The sequence below is a fragment of the Andrographis paniculata genome, unplaced genomic scaffold, assembly GCF_009805555.1.
Source record: "Andrographis paniculata isolate CXL003 unplaced genomic scaffold, ASM980555v1 Contig54END, whole genome shotgun sequence".
Taxonomy (NCBI): Eukaryota; Viridiplantae; Streptophyta; class Magnoliopsida; order Lamiales; family Acanthaceae; genus Andrographis; species Andrographis paniculata.
In genome coordinates this window covers 1328089-1355024 of record NW_026137589.1, presented here as the reverse complement: position 1 = coordinate 1355024, position 26936 = coordinate 1328089, and the positions used below count along the sequence as shown (strand labels likewise).

The 26936-nt window shown below is 28.2% G+C and overlaps 2 protein-coding genes across 2 annotated transcripts; one reads left to right on the top strand and one right to left on the bottom strand.

Moving 5' to 3' along the window:
* Positions 1-1193: 1193 nt before the first annotated feature.
* LOC127255858 (polypyrimidine tract-binding protein homolog 2-like) lies at positions 1194-4803 on the bottom strand. Its single transcript, XM_051281611.1, has 6 exons — positions 4800-4803; positions 2733-2794; positions 2561-2634; positions 1885-1977; positions 1660-1717; positions 1194-1367 (listed from the first exon to the last, which is right to left on the bottom strand). Exons 1-6 carry the CDS (start codon positions 4801-4803, stop codon positions 1296-1298), a joined length of 363 nt encoding a protein of 120 aa, XP_051137568.1. The 3' UTR covers positions 1194-1295.
* A 5558-nt stretch (positions 4804-10361) lies between these two features.
* LOC127255880 (uncharacterized) lies at positions 10362-11179 on the top strand. The gene has a single exon (XM_051281638.1). It carries the CDS (start codon positions 10424-10426, stop codon positions 11054-11056), a length of 633 nt encoding a protein of 210 aa, XP_051137595.1. The 5' UTR covers positions 10362-10423; the 3' UTR covers positions 11057-11179.
* The last annotated feature ends 15757 nt before the right edge of the window (positions 11180-26936 follow it).

Here is a 26936-nt window from a genome sequence, read left to right as displayed (position 1 = left end):
TAAATAATATAAAGTACACTAAAAGTATGAATTATACTTAACTGATTATAGATTTAACACATAAATAATATAAACAAAACATATAATTAAACAATTAATACTCAAGTAAACTAATGTATGCAACTCATGAAGTATATTTAAACTACCACAAATTAACATATAAGTAATTTATCAACACTTAAAATATGAAATATATATTGGCTAATGAGTAGTGAAAAACTTGGGTATCACAGTTTATGCATAATTCATTTATAGTAGACTTTATCAACCTACAATTTCATTACTCATATTTTAACAAATAATAAACACTTTCTCACTACTTTTTCTACTTGCTATATTACTTTATTATTAATTTTTTAATAAATTCTTTATAATACATTTATTTGACATTTTACCAACTCCACTCTTATATTAAAATATTATTATTTTTTAGTCTTTGTGTCCAACTATTGTCCCATAAGTAGTGAGAAAGAAGTGAATTTTTTTATATTACTAATACAATTTTTCATACCTAATACTCCATCCGTCCCATAACTATATATTTGTTTATTTTTTGCACGGATTTTTAGAAATATTAGTATTATATTGGGACGTAGTAGGAATAAACACTACAAAAAAAATTACAAATTAATACGGAAAAATTCCGTCACAACTGACAAAATTTCTGTCATAACTTTCAATTGCAATGAAATTTGCGACCAAGTGGAAGTTGTAGTAAATATTATTGTAGTAACCCAATGTGATAATTAAAATTTTCCGTTGCAGAGAATTGCAATAGAATTAGTGACAGTCATTTCTATCGCAATTTTTTTACTACAGAAATATATTGTCATCATAGTGCAATGTAATGGAAAAGATCTGTGGCTAATTCTGTTGCAAGTTTTTGCAACGCATTTTAAAAAAGAGTATATATGTTGCAAGATCCGTTGCAAATAGAATAGCAAATTGCGAGCGAATATAACTATTGCTAATTCCGTCGCAATTTTTACAATTTCTTTTGTTCATTTCTTGTCAATTTTTTTTTTCAATATCTATCTCAAAAATATTAATTTAATCCTCCATAATCAATAAAGTTAATGATTCGATTAATATATCTTCTCAAAGATACAAGAACTAGTTGAAATCATATAAAATTTTCAAACTTAAACACTATCAATAGACCAAAAACACAATGTATTTAGTATGAGTACCGCAAGTAACACATATCAGAAAAATGCATAAATCTAATTCAAGTTACCATAATATCATACCAAAAAAACTAAAGTCGTAACTAAAACACTTGTAATGATAAAATATCATGATATCGGAACACTACCACCATCTGAATCGGGTTCGGACCTATGAATGGATGGTGCTCCAAAACTGACCTGCATGAAGAAAATAAAGTTAGATGTGAGAGAGCATCAATTAACAATGGGAAACTATAACAATTGCAAGAAATCAATGTTGCAATATCCTATTTAAACAAGTGATAATTTCTCCACACACTAGAATGATCTACAAAAAAGAATATATCATCTTAGGAAAAGCAACGTGAAAATCAATGGGCTATATAGGTAAAATCTCAGAAGTTAACACAACATGATCACATTAACTTTTCATCTAGGACAACAGAGAGACAATGATTCATAATAAATAAACAGTTCATTTTGTTGTTACCTGGCCACTAGCATCCATAGCCGAATGAGCAACAGGAAGGAGCGGGTTGGTATAATCCCTGAATTAATGCATAGAATAAGATATTTGAATATTTCTAAATACTAATACACATAAAAAGTTCTAGATTATAGGGTTCTACAATTATTAAGAACAAAATTACAATATTGTCATGTTTATCAGCTCTGTTTCATTATAATGGAATTGGCTAAAAACAGGCTCAATTACCTACTACGATGACTTTGGAATTTAACACTCAAGTTCGTATGTGCAGAATATGTGATCCTAAGCGAGCATGGCCCCAGCTCTTGAGTTAAATACCTGGATCAAACACAAGCATCAAAAGAAAAACAACAAATTTAGGAAATGCAATGAATAAATGGAGATCTCAAACAGTTGTTTGCAGCACAGCCTCAAAATTGAGGAACTTGGAAATCAGGAGAAACCAGCTGAGATCTTTTATCGATGTTTTGAAGTGGGGATGAACATGCTAAGCATCCAGTAGATGGGGAATAACTTCAATTAAATCCTTTTGAACATGAACAGTGTGGCCAATCAGAACTTGAACAATTTTCACAACTTAAAAACCATTTCATCTAGTATCAGTCATTTTAGTCACTAAAAACCTCATGCATTTGAAGATAGAGCTCTATCCTACCCAAAATATATTTGAAGTAGCAATTTAGATCCACCCCAACATTGAAGATAACATTATTTACAGTGGTCCAAGGTATGAAAGGTAAAGGTTATCAGAAATAACTAATCGGGGAGAGGTGAAGTGGGCTAGGGATCATGCATGTACCCTTTCAGCAGATTCTTAGAATAGCTTCTGAAAGATGCCGAACCCCAATGTATTGATAACATTTGGGGTACATCCAAAGCCAAATATTAAAATCCATATCACCTTGGAATGCTTCTTCCATCAAGAGCATCCTTCGCAGAAGAGGCAGTCTCTGAATCAGAAAATTGCACCGGAGCCTGATGAGTGAAGAACAAGGAGATAGTGAACAACAGAGATCACTGATTACCCAAAAAACAATACCATTCTAAAAAAAATCAGTCTACAAGATACCCACTTGGAAACCAGTTGTCTTCTCAAAAGTGGTTATTTTTTGAACAAATCCAAAAGCAGAAAAAACTTGCAAGTTGGAAGAGAATAATCAACAGTATCAGCAAAATAAGCATACAAAGCTCTCAACACCGCCTATGATCCCACCAAAAGAAGAATAATATGATATTGGTAGAAGTGTGTTGGCAATGCAAATTTATTCAAGTGTTGAAATGTGTTACCCGGTGTGATATCACCACAACTGGACCGCGTTGTCGTTCAAGCTCGATAATTACAGGCTCCAACCTGAAGATTGAAGAAAAAACAGATGAATATAATCAAAGCTTTTTGATAATTGAGCTATTCACATTAACTAGTATCTGTATAAGAATTTACTGCACAAACCTCTGTATGACATCAAGATAAGATTCCCTACGAAATGGCAGGGGCAGGCAAGCGTGCAACAGAAGAAGAAGAAGAAGAAGAAGAAAAAAGGAGAAAAAGAGAAAGGAAAGAAATGGGAGGAAGAAGGAAGGAAGAGGGAGAACCTGTGTGTGCGGGCGCAGGCGCGGCTGCGACGTCCGAAGGAAGAGAAGAACCTGTGTGCGAGGGTGGCTGCGGCGTCCGTCGAGTGTGGATGTGGATGGCTAAGTATTCATTAGATATTAGGGTTAAATTATGTATATTTTATAATAATATTATTATATTTATAATTAAAATTTAAAATATAACAATAATAATATTAATAAATATAAATAATTATTACTAATATTAAAAAATAATAATACTATTAATATTTTTTTATTTATATTTTATATTTTATAATTTTTTATTATATAATTTAAATTATTTTATTATCTATTACAATATTTTATAATTTAATTATTTACTATATTTATTATTTTAATTATTTTTATATTGTAATAATTTAATTAATTATTCATATATATCGTTTTTATATAATAAATATATCTAAATAAAATTAAAATGAAACTTAATTATTTTTAAATAAAATTTAAATTTTTAGAAAAATAGAAAATAAAAAAGAAAATTATTAAAAATGATTATATATAAACGGGCGGTTTATAAACCATAATCGAAACCGTCAAATCGTAACTGAAACCGTCATTCGGAAAGTTCGGTTTCGGTTTGATATTTTGACAAACCGTAACCGGCGGTTTGTAATCGCAATCGATGGTTTGAACCGTTTTGGCAAGTCTAAGCTTGTTTGCGAGTGAGTAGCGTCGGGTGAGAATTAGGAAGTGAGTATCGCAAGGGAGAATTATGGCAAATTTGGTAAAAAATCAAAATTAATAAAAATATATTAAAAAAAATTAAAAATATTTAATAAATAAATAAAATTAATTATTAAAAATTAAAATTTTAAAAATTAAATTAAAAGTTTAAAAAATAATAATTATTAAATTATTTATAAAATTAAAAAATTAATTTTTTTAAATTTGAACTCTGCAACAAATTTAATTTGTTGTTATTTCTGTCGCAATTTTGCAACGAAATATTATATTTGTTGCATAATTTTTGAAAAATCTGCAACAGATTTAATCGATTGTTATTTCCATCGTAATTTTGCAACGGAATATTTTATTCGTTGCATAATTTTTAAGAAATCTGCAACAAATTTAATATGTTGCTATTTCCGTCGCAATTTTGCAACGGAATATTATATTCCTTGTGTAATTTCAAAAATATTTGTGACAAATATATTCTATTGCAGTATTCTCTCACAACATATCGCAATTGAGACTATTTCTTTGTTGCCTAATAAGTTCCATTGCAATTTTGCAATAGATTGTATTCCGTAGCAATATTCCATTGCAATTTCCAATTTTTTTTTGTAGTGAAAATAGAAATGACTAAAATAACCTTATTAGTATTTTGTAATATAAAAATAATGACATTTGTGTAATATATTGTAAGTTGTAAGAGTATTTGTAATGTTAGGTAGATTGTACAATTACTAAAAAATATAAATACTTTATTTAGGACGAACTAAAATAAAAAATGAATAATTTATTATGGGACGAAGGAAGTATAAAAAATACATTTATTTAAAAAATATATAAAGTAAACATACCCATAGTTCACATGAATGTTGACGAAAAAAAATTAATTATCATAACTCTACAAAAGGTAATAATGCAACGGATTTACCTCTTTCTTTCAAGATTGATTTAAAAGTACTAGGTAAATAGAAAAAACAAAAATAGAAAATTAAATTTGCCAAGACTCGCAATCAATTATTAACCTAAAAAACTTCTTAATATACTAATAAAATAAAATAAAAATAAAAACTATGAATTGTCTAGATGTGATACTCGGCCCGCAAGCGAACTTGACCAGGCATGTCGGGATTATATTGGCCTCACCGGTCATCATGAGTAGTGCGCTTTGTTCTTAGTCATGCGCACCCTAAGAGACTTTCCATAAAAATCTATCATCAAATTACTTTAGGACAAATACGCTTAACTATATAATTTTTTCAATAGGACTTCTAAAAAAATATGCATATTGTTGAGTAATATATCAATTTATTTAATCTTTATTCAATTTCGGATAGCGTAATACCGATTTATTCCTACAAGAGAGTTGGACTAACATCGGTCCAACTCCGAAGTATCACCCTAGACCAAGAAAAAAATTCACTATAATAAAAAATAGGGGATAAAAAACTTTGAAGAAAAAATCTCAAACAATATGTGCAATTATCCAAATCAATTCATCCAAATTCTTGTGGATCAAAAACAAGAATCCAAAATTCTTATGAATGACTTACATAAAGAACAAAATATGTAGAACCAATATATGTAATTATCAAAATAAACTCACACAAATTCTTATAGAAAAAAAAACAAACAAAGAATATTAAAATTCTTTTGTATAAAGTTGTTCTTGAAAGAAAAATCTTCTTTCAAACTATATGCTAGTTGACTATCTCAATGACTTGGATAAAGAACAAAATATATGTAGAATCATATATCTAAAAATCACACCGTTGGCCTTCGAATCAATAAAAACAAGATTATCTCCAATTTTGAAACTGATTCTCTTATTTCTTATATATTTTGTGATCTTTACATTTACTTATATAAGTTAGGTTGTAAACGATTCAAAAAGTTAATTGCATTAATAATGAAAATAAAGATCTATATATAGACAATTATAATATGATTGAAAATTATCGGCATGGATCCAGTGCTGAAATAATAAATTCAGCACACATATGCTGACAACTAAAACTTAATTATTTCTAATTATATTAATTACATAATTTAATAATATTATTTAACATAATTTATTTTTACACATTCAGCATATGTACTGAAATTATTATTTCAGCATTTGATCTCCTACCGAAAATTATAATATATCACTTTATAAAGCTCGTTGTGTACATTACACATGAAATTATTTCTTGGTGGTTAAGGTTTTAAATGAATTTGGCTTCATTGTACACTAATTTATAAATAACATTTTGTGAGTATGGTGACTAAAATTCTTTTAAATTTAAGGGTGTAATTAATTAGGATAATAATATAACTGTGTGTGTATAAATTTATACTCCCTCCCTCCCGCGACAGATGGCCTTTTTTTTTTTTGTCCGTCCCATTAAAAATAATTATTTTTTATTTTTAGTAAATTTATTTATCTTAAACATATTTAACAAATATAAATCAATTTAATTAAATTTATAATCTCTTACACTTAGGACCCATTTATCTATATTTAAAACTTATTATTTTTAATAAAATTAGTTTTAAGTTAATTATAAATAAATAAATAAATAATTTTTTTATTTATTTGTATTGTATAAAATTTTATTCTCTACAAAATGATATTCATATTGTATATATTTTATTGGTATATAATACTAAAAATATTTAAAATGCCAACAATACTGCTAATATAAAAATAATAAAATAATATCATAACTTATTATTAATAACTTATTAATCTACACTATTTAAAATATCGTGTCCTTAAACAAAAGAGTCATTTGGCCGGGTAGGAGGGAGTAAATAATGGTCAAACGTTGTGTGGGGGCAAAGCAGGAACTTTAGCTTTTGGTGGTTTGAGCTTTCGTTGTTGTACTTTGTGGCCCACGTAATAATAATAATAATAATAATAATATAATAATAATAATAATAATAATAATAATACTCTATCTGTTTCAGATATCATGTCCACGTTACCGTTTCTGTCCGTTCCACGTACCATGTCACTCTTTTTTTTGGAAAATGATTACATACTTTAATCTCATTTTAAATTTTTATATTTTTTTTAAATTTTAATTAAACTAATTAGTTATCTTAATCTTAATTTATAATTATTTATATTATAGTATAATTATTTTCACCAATACATTTTTAATTATCTAATAATTATATCCCTCCTAAAATACCGTGTCTATAGTGTAACAGACACGGTATCTGGTCCGGAAGGAGTAATAGTGTTTGGTAATATTTCATTTTGTACATACAGAGAAAGACGAGAAGCCGACGTCAAATCAAAAAGCTTGTCTACACTTTCTACTTCCCCTAATTTTGTTTTATACATGGGGAATTTTCAGGGTTTGTTTGGACGGGTTTTTCAATTTTTATTTATTTATTTATTTTTTACATTATTTGACACAATATTATTGAAAATTATTATACCAATAAATAGAAGTATTTAAAATAGTTTTGATATTTTTTGTTATTTGTATTTTATGTATATATATAATTATATATTTATAACTAAAGTAACATTTAAATTATTTTAGTATTAATGTATGATTATTTTTACTATAATATGAACGAGATACTTTTAAATATAACCAGAATACTTTAAGTTAAGACGACGATATATACTAAATTTGCCATAATGTTTTATTTCTATACCGATACCGGATAAATGCACTAGCGGTGTTTACGTGAAACATGCCAAAATAATGTGGACTTGCATATGTGTGGATTGACAAATATTTCTCTTTCCCTATTTTAAAAATAATATGATCAAATATATTTTTCTCTAAAATATATATATATATTTAAAAAAATTAAACATTTGATTTACCGAGAAATATATGTGGATTGACTTGGAATGATCCAACCTATTGAGATAGATGGATCCGACCCGGGCTGACCCAAGAAAACTCGAGGCTTTGTTCTTTTTATTTTTTATTTTATATTTTTTAAAAAATATTAATACATTATAAGCATTCACTGTATTTATATTACTTATATAATTTTATATATCTCATATAAAAAAAAAAAAATTCTTTTTTAATATTCTCACAAAACATACACTCCTCACTCACTCAACGGTGTTTGGTTACTAATTTAATTGAAATTTATTTATTTATTTAAATATTATGTAATGTAGAATTCTCTTAAAATATTACTCCTTCCGTCCCAGATACCATGTCCACGTTGCCGTTTCTGTCCGTCCCACATACTATGTCACTTTCATTTTTTGAAAAATGATTACACACTTTAATCTCATTTTAAATTTTATTTTTTTAAATTTTAATTAAACTAATTAGTTATTTTAATCTTAATTTATAATTATTTATATTATAGGATAATTATGTTCACTAATACATTTTTAATTATCTATTAATTACACCCCAAATACCGTGTCTACAGTGTCGCAGACACGGTATTTGAGACAGAGAGAGTATATTTCTGTATATTTTTCCATATTAAATATATATCAAATTTTTTTATTTCTTATATATATATTTTTGCATGTGGCAAACATAAAAAATAAATCATTATACACATATATTGTACTAAAATCACAAAGCTTATATTTGAAGGACAAAATTAATAATAGAGTTAACTTAAAAGATAAAATATAATTACAAAAAAATTAAAATAATACAAAATATTAATTACACTTTTTGTCTATCTAAATTTAAGCTGTTATGTACTCTCTCTGTCATTTAAATCTATGCTCACTTTTCTTTTTAGATTATTACTGAAAAATATTCTCGTTTTATTTTTAAGTAAAAAATTATTATATTTTTGTACTTTTTTTTACTATAAAAGGAAAAAAGTAACAATTATTACTCACTTTTATTAAAATCTGTGCTCGGTCAAATGAGCACACATTTGCATGACGGGGAGGGGGAGTATTTTTTTTATTACTCACTGTGTACGCTCTTATTAGAAATTGCCACATGACGATTTACAATAAATTTGTAATTTTATCTTCTGTATTTTATTTTGATAATAAATAAATAAATAATTGAGGCTATCTGGTAGTAGTACTCAAGAATTTATTTGTAGATATGTAACATATTGTACTAGTCATATTCAATAAAATCAATATAAAGACAATGGTTTAATTTTGCGGTGCATTAAATTTATGCAAAAAGAATAAAGTTAAAATCATCGCTTCAATATATTTAACCAAAATGCATACAAGTTCGTACGATCCTATACAATACTAATTAGCACCTAATCTACCACAAATGCATTCATTAATTAATATTGCTAAACATTATTCACTAATAATATATAATAACCACACACATATTAATTAGTTAATATATATATATATTTTTTTTTTGATAACGTAATTCAAAATAGATTTTTAATTATTTTTGTATGCTTCACTTCAAAATATTTATTTATTATTATTTTATATAAAAAGTAATCATATATTAATATCAAAATAGTTTTAATTTTTATTTAAATTATAAACATACTATTGCACATACAATTTATATATAAAAAAAATCAAAAAAATAAAAATATCAAAACCTCCTTTAAGTAATAAAATATTACTATTATTTTTAATCTAAATCTACTATAAAACCCCATAGGGCTTCTTTGATTAAGGACGGAGAGTGTAATTTGAGACAATTTTTTAAGGTAATATAATGATAAAAAAAAAATTATACTATAGTTTTATTATTTTCATCTGAAATATTCAAAAGTATTACTTTTTTTTATTTTGGTAAAACTAATCATACAAAAATATTAAATATTTTAATTTTTACCTAAATTACAAACAAACCATTATACATACATTTACTTTATATATAAATTAAAAAAATAAAAATATCAAAACATCCTACGTATTTCTACTAACTAATAAAATATTATTTATTAATTTTTAATCTACTGCAAAAACACATGAAACCAAAGGAATGTAAATTACATAGTAAAAAAAAAGAAAAAAATCAAATAAGCACTAAAGTTGTTACTACGGTGGATATGACTACGGCTAAAAGTTCATTCAACCCAAACAAAAAATATATATATATATAATAGATAATGCATATTTTAATATAATACAATATATAACTAGTGATATAAAAGTATATACTATTATGTAATTTATATTTTATTTTTTTTTAAATAATAGTCTCATTTTGCCATATTTGTTTGTTTTAAAACAATAATTATATTTCTATTTTTTTTTTAAAACTAATTGAGCAAAACTTAATAATATACTGTATCATATGAATAACTTCTTAGGCTCGTCTTATTTAAAAATATAAAAAATTATTTAATATAATATTATAATATATATATATATAAATAATAATAAATGCCGGTCATGAAAGAAGAAAGCAAAAATCCAACACCCAACTAATAAATATTCTTTTGTTTTATTTTTTTTCTTCCCTCTCTTTGTTTCACTTTATTTAAATAACCCTCCAAAAAACACAGAATTGTTGATGCCCACTTTGCCCAAAACCTAAATATAATGGGGAATTGCCTCATCGGAGGAATGGGGGACGGCGGCGGCGCCGCCCGATCCCTCATCAGAGTCGCCACTTCCAACGGCGGCGTCATGGAATTCGCCGCCCCCATCACCGTCGAGTCCATCACCGACGAGTTCCCCGGCCACGGAATATTCCGGTCTCACGACCTCTTCTGGAAGCCTCTCCCCCACACCGACGTCCTCCTCGCCGGCGAATCGTACCATCTCCTCCCCCTGCTCGACGCCGCCGCCGACAGAGGGCCACGTGTCGGGCACGTGAGATCCAGCAGCGCGCCGCCGCCGCAGCTCGGACCGGCGCCCTACCGGATGTCCTTCGACGGCCGAGGCCTGACAAAGTGGCCCGCCGGCGACGATGCCGTTCCAAAGAAGGCTCCGGCGTCGTCCGGCGGGTTCTGGAAGGTGAAGCTGGTGATTTGCCCGGAGCAGCTGGTCAAGATTCTGGCGGAGGAAGGGAAGACGGAGGAGCTGATCGACAGCGTCCGGACGGTGGCGAAATGCGGCAGTGGTCTAAGCTGCGGCGGCGCCGGCGGGTTTTCCGATCAGTGGAGTCTGTCGAGCAGCCGGAACGCGGCGTCGGCGAACAATAAAGCTGATGGTTCAATATTGGAGTTTTGATTTTTCAATAATTAGGGTTCAATTTAGTTTAATTTAATCGAATTTACTATGAGTTTGTTATGAGAGAGAAAGAGAGGACATCAAATTTATTTAATTTGTTGAATATATATATATATTAGTAAATGACAGGTTAATCATTGATTATAAATATTATCATATCTTAACAACTCATTCAACTCAACTGCCATTCTTCTTTCAATTACTTTTTACTTTTTCTTTTTTATTTCTTTGGGTCACACTCACACACAGAGTATGAGACAAACAATTTGTTTACTCCCTTTCAACTTTATTTTCTTGGGATTATTATTATTATTATTTTAATAAGTTTTTATTTTTATTTTTAAAATATATTTTATACTTAATTTTTATTTAAAATATTTTAAAAATAATTTCGACTAAAACAATAAATAATAAAAAGAACCAACCATCAATAAACAAACCCAAAAAAGGCGCGCGGGTGGGACTTTAATATTTTTTAAGTGAATAAATTGTCGTTTATGGTATTTTGTATGATAATAATTCATTTATTTTTTTTTTATATTTGAACATTAATTATTATATTAAAGCATAGTACAAATTAAAAAAATTATATAAATACTTTAATTAATGTCTTATAATACTAATAAAAAAATATTTATATAAAAAATATAAATATAAAAATATTTTTAATATTAAGTACAATGACGCAAAAGGTAAATATGATCTTAGAGGTGGACAGAGAGAGTATTGAATATATAAACTCATTTGATGTAGACACTAATTTTAATATGGTATGTTCTTTTTATTTTTTTAATAAAAAAATAAAAAAGAATAGTAAAAAGTATAATTTTTTTAATATAAATATATTTTTTATGAAAAAACAAATAAAAAAAAATTATTTTGTATAATGGACAAAAAATTGACCTCGTCCAAACAGTTTTTTTAAATGATTGATTTTTAATGTGCGACATGAAAAATTATATAAAAAATATAAAATATATTATTTTAAGTTCAATATTTGACTCTTTATTTTTTGTAATGATAAATTGAAGTGTTTTTTTTTTTTTTTGAATTTTTAACTTTCATAAAAAGTTTTTTGTATTGTTTATTGTTTATTATTAATTATTTTTGGGCATCACAATTAAAAAATGATATTAGAAAACATAGTGAGTTTGTTTCGGGAGGAAAATAATAATATCATATGGTTAAAAAATAGAAAAAAAAATTAAAAATAGCTCTATTTACCTTCTTCATTGCAATAATTTGGGTATTCAATATTATTTGTAAGAGAATATTTTTTGAAATTAAATATATATTTTCAATAATTATAATTAATAAATAGTACAAAAAAATTTAAAAGTGCGAATGTAAACAAAGTATTGATGAAAGAAAATATCGTTAAATAATTGTTTATAAATTATATATTGTGATCGGTCGAATTATAACTATTCGGTCGAATGAACCCCAAAAAATGACAAATCAAATTTCTCGTTGTTGGGAATTTTGACCGTTCAAGGTCTAATTTAAAAAGACCTTCGATAAATAAATAAGTTGGCCCATTTTTTAACTCGGCCCACCGGATTCGACCCAAATCCTAACTCAAACCCAATTCCCAAATCCATATATCAAACCCTAAGTCAATTTGTTAGATTGTTATGTTGGTTATAACCGTGTGTGATTTTTTAGTTTGAGGAAGTTATATAAGGTTAGTTTAAAAGGGTTTTTTGGGTGAGTCGGTTTTTGATATAGATAGATACACCAAAACCGTAGAGAGAGTGTGGGTGAGAAGAGAGGGAGAGTAGCCGGTGAGTTTCTCCGATTGAGTTTCCGATGAGTGTTCGGTGAGGTTCGGGATCCCCTTTCTTGTGCCGATTCTGGTGGGTGTCGAGGTTTGGAGTGAAGAGCCGACGTCCACCTTGAGGCATGGTTACCATAGGCCATCGAGCACCATGGGGCTGAGCCGAAAACCGCCGTCCTTTTCGCCGGTGAAAGAAAGTTCAAAAAAGGTTGGAGCAATTGTCGTAGAAGCTGCTAGATTTTGGATTCGTCGCCAGAGTTGAGAGTTGTTGTTTCATCGGTCGTTGCTCGGAGAAGATGATTTGTTGCTGCCTGGTGTGGAACCGTCGCTGTGAGGCCGTCGGAGAAGGAATAAGCCGCCGCTTGCCGCCGTGCACCGAAGCCGTTGATCGATAGGGAAGAAATCAAGAATTGATTTCCCAGTTCGTGTTTCGGTTGAAGTCACAGGAAGAGGTTCAATGACATTCAATTGATTTAATGGTCTGTTTGTTTTCATTCAAAATTCCAAAATATGCGTTTGCCTTAATATGTGTTAATTCATTTCGATTCGGTATTAGTTTAATTTGGGTTTTATTCGAATTTTGCTTCTGCTAATATTAATTCATTGTCATTTTTTGTATACGGGGTTTGTTCGATAAATCCAAATATCCGGGAATAAATTCACAACACTCGTATATAAATATAAAATAAGTAAGGATTTTACTGCACTTATAAAAACAAATTACCTACAACATGATTTATCATCCATAAATAAACTATAAACATAAAATTGATCGGCGATATTCCTATTCCAATCAAAATAAAATCTAGTTACCGCCCTTAATCCAAAACATAATATTATTAAGTCCATCTAACAAAATGATAGCTATAAAATATATTTTTATATTATCTTTTATGATGTCGTAATAGTTGTAATTTTTCGAGTAGTCATATTTTGAAAGTATTGAAAAATTGCTTCAGTTTCAATAGTTACAAAAATTCACTTCTTATTGTAACATACTAGATAGTCAATGAGATATTCATCTCGCATTGCATTCCGTAAATTAATTTTGACAATTTTCATTACTGAGAAAAATCTCTCAACTGTAGATATCATGACTGACAAAACCAATAGTAATTCGATTAGTCGATAAATCAAATAGAAAGTATTCTTACAATTCATTTGAATCATCTTTTACGTAAAATCTCCAATATCACAAACTCCAATAAAAGCTAGTGTTCATAACGAATGAATCAAATTGCGGCTTTAAATATGATAAATCATGCATAAAACAATCTTTCTAATATAATTCAGCTAGAGGAATAATCCGTTCTTGATCAAAAGTAGCAAACAAATTGCTAGAATTAAGACATTCTATTCCCGTCAAAAGCTTCGAGTTTGATTAAGTAAACCAATGATTTATTTTTTGAGAAATAATATCAATTATTTGACATTGTAAAAATAAAAAAAAACTAATATTTTATAATGTAAAATAATACTGCAATAATTTTCAGAATAAATTAAAAAGAATACAATACAAATATGAAAACGTCTATTAAATTTATTTTTTTTTTTTTTTGCATCAACAAGTATTTTCAATTGTCCAAAATGATTTCATTAATATTGAAGACAATAATATCATGATGTGAATAAAACTTGGTTACTTCTTCAAAAAAATCCTTCAACAATTTGTTCTGAATTTTTGCAATTTATCTTTAAAAATATAATTACTTGCACAACAAGACTTATGTTTTGATTATTTTGTTGAAGTGGTTGCGACGGTGGATTTTTCTTTCACAATAAATGTTTAATCAATTGACCTACAAAACTAAATTCAAAACTTTCCATTTTGTCAAATAAGCCGACAAGTCCTAGATTTTTCACATTACTACTATATGTAGTTATAATTTCAATCACTTCATTAATTGGATTCTAAAAATTAAAAATTCGAGTAATTATCTTGAAATGAGAACCCCAACGAGTATCATCGGTTCGAACTAGACTCATTTCTTGATTATTTTCTTTTCGTGTAGCAATATCATCCAATTTTATACATCGACTTGGTGTTGCCTCAATTCATCTCTCATTTTGCACAAAGCACCGAAAACAATTATATTTATAGAGAGATATTCAAAGAAATTTTTTACAAATCCATTTTGACTGACACTAGAAACAATAACTAATTAAAGTTGATGTTTAAAACAATGAACATAATGTGCATGTTCATTTTATGTCAAAATAAGGGCTATAAGCCCGTTAAACTCTCCGTGCATATTAGAAGCACCATCATAACCCTGACCTCTAATAATTGACCATGATAATCTATTTCTTATAAAAAAATAACTCATCAATAGAACTTTTCAAAGATTGTGCAAAAGTGTCAGTAACATGCATTACACCGAAAAATCGTTCTTGAACTTCGCCAAGATAATTCACAAACCTTCTATTTAAAAATATATTTTTCTTTATAAAACTATTTCGAGCCTCATCAATCAAAAAAGAAAACCATATATCCCCAATCTCTACTAGAATAACATTTCTTACTTATGAACCACTTATTTTTTAATAAATAGAGAAGTCAACTGATTACTTCTTAGAGCATTTAAATCATTTCTATTTCACTTTATCATTGTTGTCATAATACCACTTGTAAAGCTTAAGAAAATTATTGTGACGTATTGATTGTGCTAATTCATCATGGCCATGAAATGGGGATAATCACATTTTTTTCCTCATATTTAACCGTCTTTTTATTATATATTCATATATTATTAGTTTTTCAAAATTTGTCTCAAAAATTTACTAACGGTGTATTTTTTATATTTTCTTTCATTTAAACTTTAATATTTCAATTAAAACCCTAATAGTGATAGGATCCTTGATTGAGTCAATATTTGACCTTAGAGCCATATCTTTTTAGCCACCGTTAAAGGCAAAAGTGTATGATTTGTTTACCTGTGATGTCTTTCTAATAAATATTACAATTCAACATACGTATACACATTATACTTAAACATACATACATACATATATGAGAACAATTTCTGTCATAGATTTATCAACACGTTATGCACTGCACGCATGCATCCATGGTGCCAACCTAATAATAATATATATAATATATAGATAGATAGTTCCATTTAATCACTTAATGGTTTACAGGTTTAATTAATATATTGCTTGTTCAATTCCTTCTCTTACTTATATATACATTTATAATATTATTTTTTTATCATTTTCATTGTGCAAGTTATACATGAACTATGATAATTCTAACCGGCGGAAGTGACCATGGTCGGAAGATACTCAAGGCTTCTTTGATCCTTTTTATCATACTTTCTGTTGGTGCATGCATATATCTATCTATTTATGTAAATATAGTATTCTTGTACGAACATAAAATTACCTAATTTGCTGAAGCAGTGACTGGTATTTATGGACGATCTCTTGATGGAAAAGATGCAGTATGTCTCTGCAGCTACTACTAATGGTAAGATTCATATGCAAATTAAATCAAAGCACTAGATTTGATGATCTTTTAATTTAATTTAACTAACTACTTAATATTATTTAATTTAATTTTTTCAAATTGGCATGGAAGACAAGCGTGGGGTACAACGGCGGCGAGAGAAATGAAGACAACGACGGATCTATGAACACGAGATGGAAGACATCGTGGTATAATAAAACTCATCGACCCCACTCCCCAACAAAATTTCAACCTACACCGACGAATTCTCCAACCCTCCGTCGAAAGAAATATCCACGTTAGTTGCGGTTGGTTTAGCACCGCCAGATTTATTAATCCATAGTATGTATAATGTATTGAATAATGTGAAATATAGAGGGAGAGATGAGAGATTGAGGCCTTTGTTTGTTTATAAGGAGGAGAGTGAGCGTGTACAATATATATTGTCACACATGAAATCAAACAAACAATTCCATAATGTAGTACATGAAAAGGATAAAGAGAACTAGAAGTGAATGAAGATATATAGTTGGAACAATAAAATAAGGAAGAAAGTTAGCATTGTATTACTCAACACTACCATAAAATTTATTTAAAAAAAAAAGAAGTATACGATTGAAGAAGAATCTAAATGAGAGAAATGAGAGCAATCAAAATAGATCTTGTGGCGATATTGGTGGATAAATGAGTTGGTTTGATGGAAGATCAAAAGGATTTCCGTTTGGCCATTCAGTCCGGCGAGATCGTCATGACTTTCGGCATGCGTCGATGGGGTTTTTCACACGACAGAGGGTGTTTGAGATCGGCGACCTCGCATTCTTGAGCCGTTGTCGTCGACGCTTCCGTCACCACCCCTGCCGCTGTCGCTATTGCAAGAATCGACAAGATAGAATTGAACATACAAGTTAAAGAAAAAGACAAAGAGTATGATCAATCAATGATGTTTGAGTACAATCACATGCTGCTGATACGCTTTAGTCAACTGTAACTATTAGAGTGTTAATTGAAATATTAGGGTATTGATTTGAGGAAACTATGAAAAATGCTCTAATTAATAAATCTTATGGACAAATTTAGAATAATAATAATAATAATATAAATATACATAATGAAAAAAATGTGATTACACCCCATGAAATGCTAAGTCTTCTTTTAAACTATATATTGAATTACTTTTACACCAACAATTAATTGAGTCTGGTAAGTATACTTATTTTCCAAACCTTTTGCATCATAACATAATCCATATTATTTATTTGATCTTTATATCCAACACACACAATTATAGAAAAATTGTGAGAACTATTTATGATCCTTGATGACATTTGAATTTTTCTATAACTTTTCTCAATTCTTAAAACTAATTTCAATAAATGCAGTATCCTTATGTGTATTTCCATTAGTGCCATAAATAATATGCGGCATCTTTAAATATATTTTACTCTAACTAATCGTATATTTTGAACCATTGATCTTGAAATAATCTTTAAATTTCACAAAATTTTGTAGTTGACAAGTTATGACTATGAGGTTGAGAAGGAGCCATTGTCAAATATCTTATTCTCAATTCATCTATAAATCCAATATGATAACTATCAATCAAATTACGTAATTCAAGATCCACAATAATATCATAATGTAAAATTTGAACTTTTTCTCGTGTTCTTTCATTTTTTTTTTTTTCATTATCATTGTTATTCATGTCTTTTACACGAGATATTTCAATAATTGAATTGAAATCTTCCAGGGCTTTATGAAAAAAAAAAAAAAAAAAAAAACTTTCTATTGTACTTTTCCTAAATAATAACAAAATATTTTGATTAAAATTACAATTGGACTTCAATTAAATTAAAAGCATATATATATATATATACAATATGTAACAATAAAATATAAATTAAATTAAATTGAGAACAGAACATTTTAAAAATATTTGAATTTTAAGTTTAAAGAATAAATGTATATACACACTCCCAACCTTCTTCTATTTTGGATGGAGACCGGAAATGGTAGTCGACAATCAATGACAAGATCGATTGGCACCCGGCGCTCGACAGCTTTTACCTCAATGGCCAAATTCAAAATTTCCAATTCCAAACCTAATAATTCATATCAGATTATATTTTAGAACTTAATTAAAATACTAAAATATATGGGCTCATAAAATTATTATCCACTAGCCCACTCAATTTTAAAATTTTAAATTAGCAGCCCAATTGCAAATTGCAATTCAATTCACTTTCTTCTTTGCTCCTAGAGCCGTCAAAATGGATTGAGTCCGTCGGATTGACCCGCCCTATCTCACTTTTTAGGAGGATTGGATTGTGATTTTATAAGCCCGTTAAAATGCGGGTCTAAACGGGCCAACCCACGTGGGCCGTAGGTTGAGAGTGGGTTAGCCCGCAGTGGGGCGAGTTAGCTCACGGCTAAGTAAATATAATAATTAGTACTCACCCGTGTCAACGAAATATTTTTTTAATTAATTTTTACTGTCATATTAAAAAATTATAATAAAAGTAATCAAATATTAGAATATATTTTTATTTTATATAAACTACAAATATACCATTATAAATACAATTAATTTATAAATAACATACAATGAGGAAAAAAATATCAAAATCATCATGTACATTTTATTTAATAAATAATATATTATTATTTTTAATCTACTGAAAAGATATATTTTTAATTAAGACGAATAAAATTAACTTAAATAAATTAATCAATATGGTCTACACCTTGCTTTTATTTTCTAACTATATTTATAGTAAAATCCGTAATCCGTCCCGAACTCAGCCGGATCTAAAACTCAAAATTCACAACCCGTCCCGAATCAAATTTTTTAGACCCGAACCCACCCTATTAAAACTGGGCTCGGGGCAAGTCTGGGGCTAAGCCCCTCCATTTGACATTCCTAGACTTCAGCCTCCCGAGCCCCTTCCTACGCCTGCCACTACTTACATAATCTATTTTTAATATAAATATGTGCTAGTTAAAACACTATATATAGAATCCCTTGTAATTGTATGTAAATATATACATATATTTGTCGTATAATTTTATAAATTCGAAGTATTTGTTACAAAGTAAAATTTGTTGCAGAGTTCAAATATTTATATTATTATATAAAACATCATACTTATATGATTATATATATATATATTTGTCGATATATTTTATTTATAAGTATTTCGGTATTTAAATTATGTTAAAATCTAAATAAAATAGATTCTAATATCTCTATTTTAAATATATATATTTTTAATACAAATAATTATCAATATAACTTTTATAAAAAAGAATAAACTGTTTTTTTTAGTCCCGTGACTGGATCCTTTATCATTTTAGTTCTGTAAGTGGAGTCTATCGCAAACTAGTTTCATAAGTGAAATTTTTTTGCTATTTTAGTCCCCGGCGCCGGAGACGCACGCGTGGCTTGCCGGAGGTGACGTGTCCGCCAGGTGTCCCGCAAGTCAGCGACACCTGGCGGACACGTGGATTTATTTTATTTTTTTTCATTTTCTTAATTTTTTTTAATTGAATCAAATAAAAAAATACAAATAAAATTTAAAATAAATTAAAAATAAATTTTAAAAAAATTTATAAAAATAAAAAAAAAAATCCACGTGTCCGCCAGGTCAGCGAGACCTGGCGGACACGTCACCTCCGGCGAGCCATGCGGGCATCTTCGGTGCCGGAGGACTAAAACAACGAAAATTTTTCACTTATGAGACTAGTTTGCGACATGCTCTATTTATGGGACTAAAATGGTAAGGAGGTCCAGTTACGAGACTAAAAAAACAGTTTACCATATATGATATTTATACAGATAACTAATATTTTTATATACAAATAATAACAAATATAATATAAATTATATTAACTAAGCCAATTATAAAGACTAATTCTAATAGTTTATGTCAATTTAAATTTATATATATATTGAATTGATTATTAAAATTAATTCCAATAATTTAAACCTAAATCAATTTAAATTTGTTTATTTAAATATTTGTCGTTATTAATATATATATAACTATATATATACTTGCTTATATAATTTTCTTTTTAAGAGTATTACAACTAATTTTGATTAAGGGGGTATTTGGGAAACAACGTTTGAAGAGCTTTTAGCTTATTGAACAGCCCTTTTAGCTGTTTGACCAATCAAAAAGCTAATTTAGGTGTTTGGTAAATTAGCTTTCTGAAAGAGCTTTTTGGACCTAAAAAGCTAATTTCTGAAAAGCACATCTACCCAGCATTTTGAAAGAGCTTTTTCATTTTAATTTTGCTTATTCTTTATTTACCCTTAAAACTTAATTATTTAATTTTTACATATAAATATATTTTTATAGCAGTATTTATTAATTATTTTTAATATATTTAATTATTAAATTATATTTTTATTTTTTTGTAAATTTAAAATAATTACTGTTATTAATTATTAGATATAAATTATTTTATTTGTAAAATATATAATTTAAAATTAAATCAAATAGAAAAAACAAAGGTTATTAATTTATTTATATATATTAAAATAATAATTAACATAATAAAAATATATATACGAAAGATTTATTATTTTATATATTACATAATTTTAATAAAAAATTATTATTTTTTAATAAAAATAAATATTTTATAATATTTTTATAATTTTCAATAATTAATAACAAAAATTCTCATAAATTTCAAACCAAAATGAACAAAATTAAATATTTTAAAAAATAATATATCAATGTCCTTAATAGTCATTTTATGTATAAATAGCTAATGTCAAACAGTTGTTTTACCAAACACTTAAATACAAACCGCTAATTGAATCAGCTAGTCAAACCAGCTAATTAAATCAGCTAGTCAAACCAGCTAATTGAATCAGCTAACAGCTAAAAGCTATTAGCTAATTGCCAAACACACCCTAAATTTTTAATTAAAAATATTTTATATACTTAAATTGAATTATTATAATTTGTGATGTAATTTGATTTGGATCATACATCTAAGTATTTACTAAATTCAAAATACAAATAAATACTCTATCCGTCATAATTCAAAGTATTTTTTTAAATATTTTGTCTGTCTTACTTAAAAATACCATTTTTTTTAAAGTAAAAATAATCATACACTAATACTAAAATATCGTTAACTTTTATTTAAATTACAAATATACGATTACATATACAATTGTTTTATACAAAAAGTTACGAGGCAAAAAATTTAAAATTTCTTACACACTTCTACTAATAAATAAAATACTATATCTTTTAATTTATTATAAAATACTAAAAAACTTTTTCAAAAAAGACGAAAGAAGTAATAATTTTGCATGTAAATAGTAAAAAAAAATATATAATGGGTCAATTATAATACTAATTACAATAATTTATGTTAATTCTTTTTTTTTTTTATTTGCTTGAAATTAGCCAAAGCTATTTGCTTAAAAGTTTAGTATGCCCACTCACGAATAAAAAAAGGTGTAAGGGGAAGACTAATTCTTATAATTTATATCAATTCAAATTTATTTATATTGATTAAATTAATTATTAAAATTAAATCCAACTATTTTACAATAAATTTATTTATTCAAATATTTTTATTATAGATATAATTATATGCTTGTTTATATAATTCTATTTAAAAAAAATTATAATTAAGCTTAAAAATTTTAAAGTAAAAATATTAAAAACATATAATATAATTTTTATATATAACTAAATATATATAATATGTATATATTAATATTTCTAATTTCAATATTTGATATACATAAAAATAAAATAAATAAATACTAAATTTTGAAAGATATTATAAAAATTTTAAAGGTATAGTACTTAATTAAAAAAAAAAATATTAATAAAATTTCTCCTTACAAAATTCTCTCAAATTGAAGGGAAAGAAAAAATTGTCCCCTCCAAGCGGGCAAGAGATCCTCGGTTTAAAATTTATTCTAATTATTCAGTTTAACCAATTATTTTATGACATTGGTTTAGATTTTTTAATATATTTTTTTTAAAATAAAAAATTATTTTAATTAAAATTACAATTTTACCCTCCAATCTTTTATTTTTCCTTCCATTCGTAACACTCCCACCCAAAATTTTCTCCTATAATATCATCGACACTCTAGCCCTACTTTTCTCGTGACGCCGACGGCTGCCGAACGCCTCCACTGAAGACGCCACCAACGCGTTTCGCTCCGTTCCGGTCACAGGTAAATTAGAATTCTATGTTTATTGAATTTTTTCACTTAATTTTTTTATGGGGTTTAATCTAATACACTTCCTTCTGACTTCACAGCCTAAAAAGTGTCTTTGCCGCTAACGCAGTTTTTCTCCGTTTTGGTATATTTTATTTTATTTTATTTTTTGTATGCATTTTGGTCATTGTGTTGATATATTGAGGTTTGCTTAAATACTGTGTTGTAGTTTTTTGTGGTAACATTTGGCAGATTATTAATTGTTGGTGGTAAATTATTAGCATTTTTTTAAAAATGATGTATGCTAAATTTTTAATGAGATAGATGAGATATGAATAGATAATGGAGATGTTTGCTGAATTTTTTTGAAATAATGCGTGTTTGAATTTTTAAATTACAAATAATGGAGGTTGATGAATTAGGCTTGAATAAGTCTCTGTCTTCACGTAGATTAGACTTTACGAATATGGAAATTTTTAGCTTATGCTAGGAAAAGAGGTTTTGGTATGAAAAGACACAATGTGCAAAAAGATCGAACATGAAAAATAAAATTTTAGAATGTTTTCTTGTAGTCTTGAGGGTACAAGGGGGGAAGATAAAAGAAATATCAACGTAAGAGCTCCGCGGGCAATAACAAAATTTGGGTGCAAGGCAATGATGAAAATTCGATTGAAAGATAACGAGAAATACAAAGTATTTGAGTTTATTTCTGAACACACTAATCAACTCACAAGTCCTCAAAAGACTTATTTTTTTTCCATCGCATAAGAGGATAGATGAGGTCCATGCTACTCATATTGATATAGCCGAATATGTGGGACTTGCTCCAAAACTCTCGTATGATTTAATGGTTAAGGAAGCTGGTGGTCGAGATAGCTTAGAATTTACAAGACTAGATACTAAAAATTACTTACGATCAAATAGGACAAAGTACATGGAGATGGGAGACACTGGAGGTTTGCTAGAATATTTGCAAGGGATGCAAAGTAGAGATCCAAATTCCTCATATTCCATTCAAGTTGATGAAAATGATATGATTACAAATATATTTTGGGCTGACGGAAGAATGAGAGCAGATTATATTGATTTTTTAGATGTATTTTCTTTCGACACTGCATACATAAAATTTAGAAAAAATCTTCCGTTGGCGTTGTTTGTCGGTGTTAATCACCACAGGAAAACAATGGTTTTTGGCGCAAAACTTTTATATTACTTTACTATTTTTTTGTTTAACTTTTCTACTGTGTATGTATTTAGGTCCAGTCATCGCGTATTGGTGGTGAAAACAGTGATTATCATCATCTCTAAAGTATTGGGGAGTTTGTCACAAGAAAGTTGGGTGGTAGTTGCGATGGAAGAATATTCATTTTAATTTCGCTTAATATGTAATATTGTAAATTGTAATGGTTGATGTGGTGGACACAATGTATATATGTAAACTTCAGTTAAGAAAAGAGGGAGAATGAGGAGAGCAGAGATTGAGTAGAATTTGAAAATTGATGCAGTGAGCAGACAGTTGGAATGTGTATTGTTTCATGGAGCAGATTATTAGAAGATGTTTCTTGCTTGCCTTTTGGGAATTTATAATTAATTGGATATGTTTTCTTTTAATGATTAATAGTAGTAATAGGACACAATGAATATGTAGGTATGCATACTTTATTTTAATGATATGTGTTACATGATTGATGGTTAATATAAAATGATTTGATTTCTTTTTCTTATGTTTAATCATGAAAAATTTATATAAAGTAGGTATATAAGAACAAGTTCATTCACAACTTAATTTACAATTAGGAATATAAAAACAGGTTCGCATTAACACCGCCACGTGGCCCCAAAAACTCACTAAAATCCACCAACGTTTAAATTCATTCAACACGAATTCATGGATAACATGATATAATGTAACAAACAAGTTCCACCTAAATACATACATACAAAACTAAAGATACAAAAAAATTTGCAAAACTGTATATTATTAAAACCACATTCTAGGAACAATAAAAACAACCAACAAAAATATTATTAATTTCTTTAGAGCTTCATGACAGTTTTCCAACAAATGCAATAGGATGCTGCGAAACTTGCTCAAATAAGCATTGAGTTCTTTTGTCCCCAACACCAATCATTCATTAACAAGTTAAGTGGTATCATCATGTCATGTAGAAGACTATCCACACATAGTTCATAGAAAGAAAGAACCATATGCCTGCTTAATAAATGTAAGAATAAGATATGTTAAACTTGGATAAATGCACAATAGATAAATTTGCATGAATAAGAAGGTTTAAATAATGGCACAAAAAAGTCTTGATATCAGAATGTGGGTCTAGTTTGATTAGAAATCTATCCAAGATCACTTGAAAATATTTCACTAGTATATGCCCAATGGTTCTTTACAATTAAGTTATATTCAGTACTGGTTTCCATATTTTTAAACAAACATATAGTCATATCTTCTTAATTTCTAAAATTTCAATATAGAGTCACAATGTGCATATTAATGGTTAATTAATTTTAAAGGAGAAAGAAATACATACCTGATAAAAATTTAATCAAAGCCTAATACACCCATATGACAACAAAAAATGCAAAAAAAATAAAATAAAAAATACTGAAATTGAAACAAACCGTGTGTCGTCGGCTGTGAAGTAGGAATAGGGAGAGTAGTGGATTAAAATAATAAGAGATAAAGAAAATCAAATATACCAAAAATTCTAACCTGCCCGTGACCGAAAAGGAACGAGAACGCATTGGTGGACGTCTTTGGCGGAGGCATTCGGCGGTCAGTATTGTCCTATTCATTCATCAAACTCAAATTTCATCATAATTCCCAAATTAAACTTCCCAAACTTTCATCTCTTTTCTACTTCTTTCTCTTCCTCCCAACTTTCTCTTATTCTCTTCCCCCTCATCGATCACCCTGACGACGACTTACGCTGCCGCCAAAGCCACCGCCCGCCATTCAGCCTTTTTTCCTACCCTTCGTCGACCGCAACACCAGCCATCGGAGTCTGCTCCACCGAAGCCACCGTTATCTCTCTTCCCTCTCTTCTTCTTCTTCTCTTCACTGGAGTATCTTCCTCACCAGAAAATTAGGGCTGGAAGAGAGTAAAAGTAAATTGGGTTGGAGTGTTTAGGAATGGAAGGAAATAAATAAAATATTGGAGGGGTAAATTGTAATTTTAGTTAAATTAATTATTTTTAAATTTTAAAAAAATATTAAAAAGTCAGAACATATGTTATAAAATAATTGGTTAAAATGAGTAAACTGGGTAAATTTTAAATTGAAGACCTCTTGTCTCTCCAATCCCTCTTAAAAAATTATGAACCAAATAAAATTAAAATTTTCTTTTTTTATCTTCTCTCCCTTCCTCTTCTAAACCCTCAAACCAAATAAATCCTTAGGAAAATATTGTTGCTCAACTCCAAAGGTAACATACTTCAATCATTTACCTTTGATGACTTTCTGAATTTTCTTCAAAAATATACACATTGATTAATATTATGGATAAACAAATTTTGTCATTTATATTTTGACATATCATTGATTTCTTCTTTTGTGGCTAGATGCTGGCATTTTGGAATACAAGTCTACTTATTAACTAACAAGACATCAAATATGTAATTAGCTTTATATATATCAAAGCAAAGTTGCTCTTTCTTTTTTTCATTTTCAGGTATTGGCTTAAATTCTGAATATATATTTATATATAGTTTTGTTTTTCACCAATTTGGTTTTTATTTGTTTAACTTTCTTTGCAATTTTCAAACTTAAATAATTTTTTGATTTCGTGTTTGCTATGTGTTGTATCTTACTTTTACGTGTCATCCGATTCTTCTCTTTAAATAATGCTACTAATCTAATGAGATTAACTGTATCAAATAAGTTATATCATATGAAGTTAATTGTTCTCATATTTAGGTCTGTACATTTCAGACCATTACGTTGATGATATATCTTAATTTTATATGAATTTGGATATAATTTTTAGGTATAGTTTATATAAGTTGAAGTTAATTTAATTGACTTTTGAGGTAAATTTTAACACAAAGTCGACTAAACGTATTGCGACAATAAACGTGAAACTGAGTCGATGATGGATTCCCTTTCCAAAAATTAGATACGCCCCGGTAGTGCCTCCGGTGGATGGCGTTCTAACCCAAAGATAAAACGGTTTTCGTCTCCAATGAGAGTGGCACCTCTAATCGTTGAAGCTCCGACGAACAAAACGATAGAGGAACTGAGCTAGGAAGGCTGCCGGAAAATTAGAAGAGATGAGAGAAGGATGAGAGAATTGTTTGTGTTGGTTTTTAGAATGAAGGGGGAGACCATTTATATAGGCGTCTCCACTCGGCCAAAATGGCATGGGATCAATTACGATCATAATTACGACCTTAATTATCGATGTAATTTATTCTAAATTCAAACCTTCCATTTGAAGCAATCGTT

Excerpts from the sequence above, each read along its gene's own strand:
- LOC127255858 (XM_051281611.1), bottom strand. Across the intron at positions 2,635-2,732 it reads AGAAGACAACTGGTTTCCAA|GCTCCGGTGCAATTTTCTGA; the intron begins GTGGGTATCTTG and ends TTCACTCATCAG. Across the intron at positions 1,978-2,560 it reads GATGGAAGAAGCATTCCAAG|GTATTTAACTCAAGAGCTGG; the intron begins GTGATATGGATT and ends TGTTTGATCCAG.
- LOC127255880 (XM_051281638.1), top strand. The coding sequence starts at position 10,424 with ATGGGGAATTGCCTCATCGGAGGAATGGGGGACGGCGGCGGCGCCGCC.